Below are 12,088 nucleotides of genomic sequence, written 5' to 3'. Positions count from 1 at the left end.
CTATTTATTGACTTTGAGCTCCATCCTGAGTCATGTTTAGGCCTAAGAACAAGAGGCAGTGCATAAGAGGTGAACACCTCGGGTGTAAACCTGGAGAAGTGGTCTTAAATAAAGTGCAAAAATATAATCATTACAAAGAAAGTAGAAGGAGAGTAATCTAGTTAAGTGACAGGGAACTTGAGAAGCAAAGGTCAAATTATAAAATCATTATTATAAATTATAGTTAATGAAACTTATCTAACTTTTAAATGCAAATAATGTATTATTTGTGTTCAATGTATTATTGAAGTCTTGGGCTTCAGTTTTATTTCCATTTGAAAAATTCAGTTTTTACCTTTAAATTTTTACCTATGGGTTCAGATTACTTTTTTGGCTATAATGAACTAAATGGATTAAAACAAAGCAGATTGGGAGATGATATTTACAATGCACTTAACTGAGAAAAGATTAATATCCACAATTATATAAAGAACTATTAACAAATGGTTAGATAATTGAAAAACTGCTACTAAAAATGGGTAAATAATATGACTTCATAAAGGGCAAAACTCACATAGCCAGTAGATACAAAGATGATCAGTCTCACTAGTAATCAAGGAAGTTCAAAGTAAAAAGATAACATTTCATTCTCCTTAGATTGGGGATAAAGTCTGATAATACCAGCATTGGTCATTATGTAGGGAAACAGAAACTCTGTGTTACTGATGTGCATTGCTGAGAGTATAAATTGAGGAAACCACTTCAGTGGGCAATTTGGTAGTATCTAGTAAAGTTGAATGCACATTTCTCTGACTCAGCAGTTCTACTTCTTCAGCCAGTTGGTAAAGAAACTCTTATATGTACAAGAATGTATTCATTACAGCATTTTTAGTTGTAATAAGAATTAAACCCTCAGCTTCAGTTGCTTGGGGAATGAATGCAAAAAATCATGGTAGTTATATGACGGAATATTTTTATTTTTAGTTATATTTTATTTTTGTTACAGATGTTTCTCCTTTTTTACCCCATTGATACCCCCCCCCCCCCCCCGCCCCATCCCCAGCTTTGTTTTCCATGTCCATTGGTATGCATAAATGCATATAAGTTCTGTGGTTTATCTCTCCCAACCCCCACCACCCCCTCTTCTGAGGGTTGTCAGTCTGTACCCTACTTCCATGTTTCTGGGTCTACCCTATTCTTCAGTCTGTTATATGACGGAATATTTTTAGCAATTAAAATGAATGTATTAGATCAACATTAATCTCAGCAACATTACTGAATGAAAAAGCAAGTTGTAAAATGCTACTTACAATATGACACCATTTATATAAACTTTTAACCACACACAAAAAATTCGGCTTACTTTGTATGGATACAAATATATCTATATAGTAGCTCTAGTAAGTAGTAACTATAAAAACATGGATGGGAAGGATTCAGACTAACTGTAGAATGGTGTTTATCTTCCAGGAAGAGGGGGGAATGAGATTGCTGGGCAGGAGTACATATGGGAACTATGGCTGTTTCTGTAGAACCTGAAGTGGACATGGCAGGATTTATTCACTATGTTAATATTTGTTAAATCTGACAATTGGTTATATGAATGTTGGTTGTGTTTTTGGTTAATTATTTTTTTGTTAGTTTTTAAATTTATTTTAGAATTTTAAGAGAACTCAGGTAATGTGAGAATAAAAATTGATTAGGAAGATCAGAGAAATCAAACTGTAGGAGATTAAGCTAATTAGAGGCATGAGTTTTGATTTTATATCACTGTCTAAAAGTAATTTAATGAGTTAATTTTTATTTACTTTTAAATATATTTGTATACTTGTGTTAATTTAGAAAATATCTTTTTTATTTTTAATATTAGCTTAATTGAATTTTTCAACAAGATGAAGAAATGGGAAGAGATGGCAAATCTACCCCAACATTTCAGAGAACGTACTGAGAGATTAGAAAGAAACTTCACTGTTTCTGCTGTAATTTTTAAGAAATACGAACCCATTTTTCAGGAAATTTTTAAACATCCTCAAGGGGAGCAACCTCGTCAACAGCGAGGAAGAAAACAGAGGTATGCGTTTATCCTTGTTGGCTAGGAATGCACATCTGTCTGTACTACAGTGTGGTCCCTCGTTTTTGTTCTGCAGCTTATTTTGCTAGCCTTAAAAAAAAACGAATGTGGCTTCATAAGTAACTTTTTTCTCTAATAGCTTTCTTTTGATAATAATTTCTTGCTTTTCATTATATGTCAGCCAGGAAGGGTTTAGCTTCTTTCATATTGCAAAATGTTTGGAATCCCTTTTCATATAAACTTCTACTTTTAATTTAAGTAGCCAAAAATGCAAAAGTCAGAATACAGATATTTTCACCTTGAGTATAGAATTTGACTACTTGATTTTCTATTATTGACTATTTCTATAATTTTTTCTGTGTTATATACTGACTATTTCTATTGTTTGACTTTTATGTCAAATTGAATACTACATAATCTCATGAATTTTCTTTTCTGTATATTTCGATGTTTACAACCAATCAATCAAGAGTCAAGCTGGATTGGGGGGACAGTGGGGAGCAGAAACTATTATGTATGTATGCTTTTGATCATGTCTGCGAAGTCTACAAACTTAACTTGGACCCAGTGTTTTTCACTTTTTCTGATAGATGTGGACAATTACAGATACAAGTTCTCTACCTTTATCACAAAAGCTTTTTTTAGAAAGTAGAAATGGAAAGTTTTTCCTGAAATGGAACTAGAAAAATGCTGACAAGAAAAGTAAGGGCGAAACAGTTAATATAATTGGATGAATAGTGTTTGTTTCTCTTTTAATATAAAAATTTCCCCAAATTGTGAGGGATGTTTACAGTAAGCGAGTAGCTTTTACAAATAAAACAAATGTACATTTTTATATAGCTAACCCCACTACTATGAGAAGCAGCTCTTCTAGTTTGCTTGTAGTTTTAGGGAATTGACTTTATAATTACGTGTTCTAAATTTTGGATAGAGCTTTGTTCTGAGACTGAGTGATGCTGAGGTGGTCATTTATGGAATGATACAGAATATTTTCTTTCTTTGGAATGTCATAGAAAATGATTTCAGTTTTTTCTTTCTTTGCTATTTATTAGGGTATATATACTATTTAATTCTAAGAAAATTGTAAGACTTTTAAAATTTTATGCATATATTACCCTATATACTTTTTATTAGTGCTTTTAGCTAATAGTAATAATAATGTATAATATTTAGTGAGTATTATAGTACAGGAACTCTTCTAAGACTTAAACATGTATTTCAGTTAATCTTTATGACACATGTATGAGGTTGATATTGTTACAGGTGGGGGAAAATAAGGCCTTGAGAGGTTAAGTAATTTGACCAAGGTCACACAGTGACTAAGTGTGGAGCTGTTATTGCAACTCACATAGTCTGCCTGTAGAAACCATGTTTACTGTGACTACCATGGATATCACACACAGCAGACTTTGAAAGTTTGCCACTGAGTATTTATTGAGAATTTACTGTGTAAAGTACTTTGTTAGGTATAATGTAGGACACAAATATGAAAAAAAATGCACTGACACTGTCTTCTTTTTTAAAATTTTTTTTTTCTTTATTGATTTTAGAGAAGAAGGGATAAGGAGAGAGAGATAGAAACATTGATGAGAGAGAACATCGACTGGTCGCCTCCTGCATGCCCCCCACTGGGGATTGGGCCCACAACCTGGGCATGTGTCCTGACCGGGAATTGAACCGGCGACCTCTTGATGCATGGGTCAACGCTCAACCACTGAGCCACTGGCACTGTCTTTTGAAAGCTTACAGTATAGTGGGGAGAGGAGGCATATAGAAATGCAAAAGGTAATAGAAATGTAGGACTTCTGAGGCACAAATAAACCACTGTATATGGGACAGTCCGGTTAGGCTCCATGGAATAAATAGAAATAGGTCTTCAACGATGAGTAGGATTTTGATAGGTGAATTTGGAGATACAGTAGTCCCCTCTTTATTCCCAGTTTCACTTGCCTTGGTTTTAGTTATCCACGTCAGCTGTGGTCTGAAAATATTAAATAGAAAATTTCAGAAATAAATAATTCATAAGTTGTAAATTGCATGTCATTTTGAGTAGCATGGTGAAATCACGCTTTGTCCCACCCAGGACATGAATCATCCCTTTGGCTAGCTCCCATCCGTAGTTACTAGTTGCAGTCTCTGTTTATCAGATCATTGTTTCTGTATCACCTTAACCCTATTTTACGTAATCACCGCCCCAAAGGACAAGAGTAGTGATGCAGGCAATTTGGATATGCCAAAGAGAAGCCATAAAATGCTTCCATTAAGTGAAAAGGTAATATATGAAGGAAAAGACATAGTGTATATAGGGTTTGGTACCATCGCAGTTTCAGGAATCCACTGGAGAGGTCTTGGAAGAATCCTGTACAGATAAGCATGCACTAATGTATAGATAAAGCCTTCCATGCAGTTTGTTCTAGAGGTTTCACGTTATAGAGTCAGTTTTTAGAGTGTTAAGCTAAAAAGTTTGGCTTTTATCTTGACAGCCATCAAAACGAGGTGTTTTATCATGTGCCTATGGTCAGGAAGCTGATTTTTACAGCAGGGCACTGACATTTAGTCCTTGCCAGGGACGGGTGAATTAAGTCCAGAATGACAGTGCAAGAACTAAACCTCAGTCTCCTGATTCTTCTCTTCAAAGTGCTTTATTAGAATACGGCTATTGGGATGTGGATACAACAGATGTCTTATCCACACATTGGCAGAGGTTTTGGCAGAAAAGGCAAGGTTAAAACAGGTCTGAACCTCCCTTTAGCAGACAACTTGGCAAAATACAACAGGTACTCTTAATACTAAAGGATAAGGAATGATAGGAAACTCAGACTTTCCATTAAGAATTCCTTTTGTGCCCTGGCCGGTTTGGCTCAGTGGTAGAGTGTCGTCGGCCTGCGGTCCAGAGAAACCCGGGTTCGGTTCCCACTAAGGGCATGTACCTCGGTTGCAGCAGTTTGTCCCGGCCCTGGTTGGGTAGTGTGGATGGCAACCACTTTATGTGTCCCTTTCACAGCGATGTCTCTGTCCCCCCCCCCCCGCCCCCCCATCCCCACTCTATCTGAACAAAAAATGGAAAAATGTCCTTGGGTGAGGATAAAAAAAAAAAATTACTTTTGTGACTTGATATAATCTGGAATGTTCTTGGGAATGGAGGGTTTATATTTCATTAGCTATGATAGAGGGGAAAAGTTGGGGAAATACTGACTGCATACATGGGTCTTAAAGCAGCATTAGCCTTGATGATGCCACTGAAAGAACTCTTGTTACTCGTTTTATTTTCTACCCTACCTATCTTGACTTCAAAAAGCTTCTGTTACTTAAAATTTTCTTCTAAGATGAGCTCTTTCCCTGGCTCCCAGCTAATTCCTTACCAGTATATAGTTGGAGTAGAACTTTTTGCACATTTTTTCTGTGAAGCGGATCTGTTGTCATTTCATCTACCTGGGGGTTTTGTTTCTCATCTAATTTATAGTCATTTGTGATGTCTTTTTATAATTCTGTTAATCTCCTGACTTTTTTCTCCTCTAAAGGCGACAGCCCTGTACCGTGTCTGAAGTTTTCCAATTTTGTTGGGTGCTTTTTATATATGCAAAAGGTAAGAAAAGAGTAATATTTATTTAGATATTAGTTTATTTAAATGTTTGGGTACTACTTTTTTCAACCTATAATGTGTATCAGGAAAAGATTCTCACTGAAAAATTTCTCAATGGTTTTATTCACAGATTCTTTTCTAGGTATTGCCTGTTTTCATAAGTCTTTTGGATTTCTTTATAAAACCCAAAAACTACTCTTATTAAATGGAAACATTTTAAATTTTATTCTTATACAATACAGTGTCTTTTCCACCCAAATCTATTCTTCTGAATTATGGACTGAATATACATTAGTGTGTCTGTGCTTATATCTTGAGCTGTATTTTTCACAAGACAAGTCTTATGTAGTTGAGTGGGATTGATCATCCTCAGTTGTTTGATCAATGCCTTTAGATACAATTTATTTTCTCCCCTTTTTCTCATCTCATTTAATCTACCTATGAAAGTATGGTTACACAAGTTACCTACCTTTTTTCTTGAGACTATGAAGAATGCCTTTGCCATTAAGATAGCCTAATAAAATGCAAAGTTAAAATCATAGAGCTGCAAGGAGTTTCATAAATAAAAGAGAGTCTCATTACTAGATCAACTACCCATGTTATTTAAAGATTAGGTAACTGAGCCCCAGAAACTAGCTACTAGAAACAGGTAGGATTTGAACCCAGATCTCCTAGTTCTTGGTTTCATGCTGGAGGTACAGATTCTCCAGCAAGGATATGTCACTCCATTGGTCTTGCTGTTTGATTTATCTGATTATCACTGTTCCTTTCTGGCTAGCTAGTTGAAAGTTCTTCCTTCCCTGAGCTGCATGCTTCGTTGAAGAGAAAAATCTTATGTTAAAAACAAGCTCTTAGACATTTTACTTTTCACCACACTGACATGTTTCTTTAGTGGAGGCAAAGGTGATATGATCACAGCAGGAAATAAAGAAAGGCTAAGGAGCATGTAAGCTGTTTTCATAGTGGCTGCTGCTGCTGCCACTTTTAGCTTGCTGTGGTGGTATTGCATGTATGAGGTTAATTTTGTCTTTTGGTTGTGGGCAGGTATATCTGACTTTCAAGATTTTTGTTGTGTTTATGTCTTTTATGGCATATGTGTAATTGGGAGTAAATGTACTACATGTATTATTTTAAAAGAATTTTATTGCCCCTATGTCAATTTTGGTCTCACTTGATTAACTTAGGGTGGCATATTTTTTTGTCTCTGCTAAGTGTTTGAGTTTTTTTTATTAATTCAGTGTAAGTGCTTGATCTGAACAGCCATTGTTCCCGCACAATCCAGGACTATGATCTTTTATGATTCTCTAGGATCTTTTCTAAGAGAGCAGTTTAATCGGTTTTATTCAGTTCTTGATGTAGTTATTTGGGGGAGATGTACTCCTTTCTCATGACTTTTTCTACAACATATGGGCATCCCAGATTGTCTCATTCTTGATAAGCCAACTTTTTGCCTGTTCCCTTTGTTGACTTTTATGGCAAGTACACACCAGGGACAAGTTTGGGCTTGTCCTTGTGAGGGACATTGTGGCCTGAAGACCAACAGGCGCCACTCCCTGTTTTGTATGAAAACCCAAATCTTCTCATTCCAGTAAATAAGCCAACTCTGTAGGTTAAACAGGTTTTTTGTTGTTGTTGTTGATTGAAAGATGAAATATCTCACAGTGAGATATAAAGTTAAGATTTGAAATGTCAAGTATGTCACCTGGGGACAGTCCTGGAGTTTAACTCAGATTCTGATCTTCAGAGGCATTCCAGCTCTTTCTTAGAAGTTACAGTGCTGCGGGTTTTTCCTTCTAGGGCAAGTACACACCAGTGACAAGTTTAGGCTGGTCAGTAGGATGGGCTTTGTGGCTTGAAACCATTAGGTGCTACCACTTTCTGGTTTCCATGTAAGAACCAAGCATATTTTATTTTAATTTTTTTTTCTACATTGATTTTAGAGGGAGAGAGAGATAGAAACATTGATGAGAGAGAACATCGATTGGCCTCCTCCTGCATGCCCCCCATGGGGATTTGGTCCACAAACTGGGCATGTGCCCTGACCAGGAATCAAACTGATGACCTCTTGGTGCAGGGTCGACACAACCACTGAGCCACTCTGGTTGAGCATGAACCGAGTATATTTTAATAAACATATTTATAGTAGAACCACGTAAATTAGTGTGGTTATATCAATGTAATATTTAACCTATTAATCATCATTTGCCTTTCTGGTAACAGAAAAATATTTATTTTCTTGTTAACTTATTTAAGTTGATTTGTTGAATATTTCCATTTATACAAAATAGAATTACATATTCTGATATTGCTGAGTTAAGCAGTGACTTTCTTTGACAGAAAGGAGAGAAAAAAGTCTGAAACAAAGCAGTGTGAATATGTGTGTGTGAGCATGCATTTGGGTAGGCATTAAGTGTGAAAATGATGAGGTTTAGAAATAATTATTTTGGATGTCTGTTAGATATTTAAATTGAATTCATTTTATGTTATAAGAATGTAAAATCAATATGAAGCATATATATGCAGTGTTTAATGAAAAAAGGGATTTGCTCAAAGTTATAAAACTAGAAATATGCCTTAATTTTTCAGAATAGTAAAGCTGTTAACTGCCTGTAAAAACTGTTTTCAAAGTCAGACTGAAGCCAGCACTACAGAAGTGACATGTTTTTATAGGTTAAATTTTCTTTTTCTTCATTATCAAGCATCAGAAGTTTGTGGCGTACCAGCTCTAGAGCTCAGATATCTTTCATTGTGATCCTGCGAAATCAATTTGTATGACCTCGTATTCATATGTAGGAAAGCATTTAAAGTGTTACTGTTAGGAACTTAATTATAGGTTATGGTCTTTTTAAAGTACATACATGAACAGTAATTATATGAGTAATTTTTTCAGCTGTTTACATAAGTATTTCTATTAATTTTCTTGACACAAATATTTTCATATAAAATCATTTCTTACAGTTTGAGGTCATTTATGAAGTTGTTTGCGTTCTGAATTTTCAAAGGAAAAATCAATGGTGATAAAATTTTGGTCAACTACCAAGCATTTAATAAATTTTTATTTAATGAATGCTGAGCAAACAAATGAAATTTTTAGTAAAGTATTAGTTTTCATTAAACTCTAAGAAATTTGTTAAACTATAAGAGTAATATTTGAAAATGTAAATTTGCCAAACACTTTATGTATTCTTGAGTATGCTTTGTGTACAGTGTTGTATAATGTCATTTTAACTAAAGGAAAAAATTATTTTTAAAATACTGTAATGTTGATGTGTTTTTAACTCTCTAACTCTTTATAATACTATAGGCAATTTCCCCATGATTAGTGATGATTTAGTCAATTCCTATCATCTTCTGCTGTGTGCTTTGGACTTAGTTTATGGAAATGCCCTTCAATGTTCCAATCGTAAAGAACTTGTGAACCCTAATTTTAAAGGTAAGTTGGTAAATCAAAGATTATTGAATAACTCATTTCTACATTATATTTAGTCTTGAGAGTTTTATACATAGTGCAGGTTTCTTAGCAGTGGAGAACATAAGTGCTTTGAAAAGCTCCATCATCATTGCTTTCCAGAGTACTTGTAACTAGGAGTCAAGGTCCCTGGAACAATATTTTTGGGAAAAACAATTGCGAAACACAAAGTTTAAAGTCTTAGATGACCACTAGAAGTTTCTGAAATACATACTTATCAAGAAGAAGGAATTTAGAAATCTGGAGTAGTGAAAATAACATTAAAATTGGTGGTGGGTGCCCTGGCCGGTTTGGCTCAGCGGTTAGAGCGTGGGCTTGTGGTACAGAGAGACCTGGGTTCAGTTCTTGCTAAGGGCACGTACCTCGGTTGCAGTTTGTCCCCGGCCCTGGTTGGGTCGTGTGGGTGGCAACCACTCGATGTGTCCCTTTCACGTCGATGTTTTTCTCTCTCTCTCTCTCTCTCTCTCTCTTCCTCTCTCTCCCTCCCACTCTATCTGAACAAAAAATGGAAAAAAATGTCCTCGGGTGAGGATTTAAAAAAAAAACCTAAAATTGGTGGTGGTTTTCTACATTGGCAAGTTTTGTGCCTGGCACACTGTAGGATATCAAAATGGACTTACTGAAAGAATTTTCATTTTAGATTTTTTTTCTACAGAGGAGTAGTTATTGTTCTAAAATAAGGAAAATGAATTTTCAACTCTTAAAGTAAAAGCTGTATGGAAATGGCCAGGTCTGCGCAGCCCACTGCCAGGCAGCCAGAGCTGCGGCCGGCGCTGGGACCTTGCCTGTCCGGTTTGTTCCCTCGCCTGCTCCGTTTCAGCTTGTCTGATATTCAGATTTTTAAAGTTAGTGGAGTTAGTTACTGCAGTTGCTCCTTGTTTGGTAAATTTAATGTTGAGTAGTGGTACACTTTACCTCTGCTATTTTTGAGGTATATTTAGAGTCAAATTAGGCCCTTATACACTATTTCCTATATACCCATGGGGGGTAACTCATATGCTGATTAGACTCTGCATCTTTATATTTTGGCTTATTGAATGCTACTTGAGATCTCTGTTCTGTGATTCTACACTTCATAGGCCTGTCCGAAGATTTTCACGCTAAGGATTGTAAACCTTCCTCCGACCCACCTTGTGTCATTGAGAAACTCTGTTCCTTACATGACGGCCTAGTTTTGGAAGCAAAGGGAATAAAAGAACATTTCTGGAAACCCTACATAAGGAAACTTTATGAAAAAAAGGTTTGTAAGGAGTAATGTAAACATATTTTCTGGGGAAAGATTTGATTTATATGGTGACTTAAGGATCTTTTTTTTTTTTTCATCATAGCTCCTTAAGGGAAAAGAAGAAAATCTTACTGGGTTTTTAGAGCCTGGGAACTTTGGAGATAATTTGTGAGTACTTCTGTTATAAAACTATCTTAATATTAAATTGTGTGCTTACAAAACCTTAGAGTTTAGTGGTCAACTATTACTCTAACAACATTTTAACATTTATTAAAAATTGTATTGCTGTTCTTGAAAGCTTTAATAGTTAAGCTTCTGGATCATGATTTTTGAAATAAATTCTTTTGGAACTATACCCGTGAGAAGTGATACGGAGCACCGAGGTCTTGAAAGGTGCTAGAGCAGCATGGAGAAATCCCTGCGCTTCTCACCAGAAGCTGCACCCTACAGGCCGATCAGTGCGGGTACCGGCCTGTAACTGTCAGCAAAACGTGTTTGTGTACAATGCATAAGCATAGGGCAGATGTCCCTCAGCTTTGATAATTAGCAGTGATCCCACTAAAGTTAAACTTTCACAAAATTAGTGGAACTTACAGCAAATTTTAAGAAAAGAAAAATAATTAAATGGACTAAAACATGACCTGAAATGGCAGTTCTATGAGTGTACATTTTGCCTTTTTTTCCCCCTTCCTGTAGAAAAGCCATCAATAAGGCCTATGAGGAGTATGTTTTATCTGTTGGGAATTTAGATGAACGGATATTTCTTGGAGAGGATGCTGAAGAGGAAATTGGGACCCTCTCCAGGTGTCTGAATGCTGGGTCAGGAATAGAGACCGCTGAAAGGGTGCAGATGAAAAACATCTTACAGCAGCACTTTGACAAGGTGAGCTGACCCCGCCAGAAGACTAGAAGTACAAGGGCACATATGCCGAGGTCCCGTTTCATTTTGGTAGTTGTGTGTGTTGTACTTGCTTTCATTGTGAAAAAGAAAATTCCCATCATACCTTAATTGAAAGAGTTATCTCAGATTTTGTTTACTGATTTAATTTTTGTTAACATCAACTTTCAAAGCTTTTGGTTAGATCTGAGTAAAAGAGAATTTCATATGAATTCAATGCATGGGGTTGGCCAGAGTGGCTCAGTTGGTTAAGTGCCATCCCATGCACCGAATGGTTGCCAGTTTGATTCCCAGTCAGGGCACATACCTGGGTTTCAGGTTTAATCCTTGATTGGGGTGCATACGGAAGGCAACTGATCAATGTTTCTCAAATTGCTGTTTCTCTCCTCTACCTCCCTCTTCCTCTCTCTCTTCCCCTCCCTCCTTTCCTCTCTCTAAGTATATCCTTGGGTAAGGATTTAAAATTTTTTTTAGTGAATGTTTTATTCTGATGATTGTTGGTTTTGAAAAGACGAGCCAGTAATATAGACTTTATATATTAAAAATAGAATGCATTTAAAATATATTGATTGACCTAATTTGCTGCCTTTATGTAAGAGACTAAAGAAGCTGAAAATTTGTATGCTTTAATTAAATCCTTTTAAGCTTAGTTTTTGGATCATGTAGTGTTATAGCATACAGACACTTAGGACGATAGAGACTGAGTTCCCTTCTGTGTAAGGTTCTGCCAGAATATTCACTCTGACTAGTGTCTCCAGAGGCAGTGTGGACAGTTCCAGGGGGACTCACCTGTAAGACCAGACTTAAGACTGGTTTGATTTTCATCAAATATTCTAAAGGTATTCTACATGCCAGATTGTATC

At 36.0% G+C, this 12,088-nt stretch overlaps 1 protein-coding gene across 1 annotated transcript in view; it reads left to right on the top strand.

The window, feature by feature from the left end:
- Positions 1-12,088, top strand: part of RBL2 (RB transcriptional corepressor like 2) — a 65,345-nt gene that overhangs the window by 3,649 nt on the left and 49,608 nt on the right. Inside the window, exons 3-8 of the mRNA XM_036276027.1 lie at positions 1,850-2,050; positions 5,572-5,636; positions 8,938-9,066; positions 10,182-10,342; positions 10,431-10,495; positions 11,024-11,210. Of these exons, the coding sequence (XP_036131920.1) occupies positions 1,850-2,050; positions 5,572-5,636; positions 8,938-9,066; positions 10,182-10,342; positions 10,431-10,495; positions 11,024-11,210 (808 nt within the window). The remainder of the gene's footprint in view (positions 1-1,849; positions 2,051-5,571; positions 5,637-8,937; positions 9,067-10,181; positions 10,343-10,430; positions 10,496-11,023; positions 11,211-12,088) is intronic.

The sequence above is a fragment of the Molossus molossus genome, unplaced genomic scaffold (assembly GCF_014108415.1).
Source record: "Molossus molossus isolate mMolMol1 unplaced genomic scaffold, mMolMol1.p scaffold_m16_p_21, whole genome shotgun sequence".
In the NCBI taxonomy this organism is placed as follows: Eukaryota; Metazoa; Chordata; class Mammalia; order Chiroptera; family Molossidae; genus Molossus; species Molossus molossus.
Note: the sequence above shows the minus strand (reverse complement) of the source record. Positions and strands in the feature narration are given on the sequence as shown.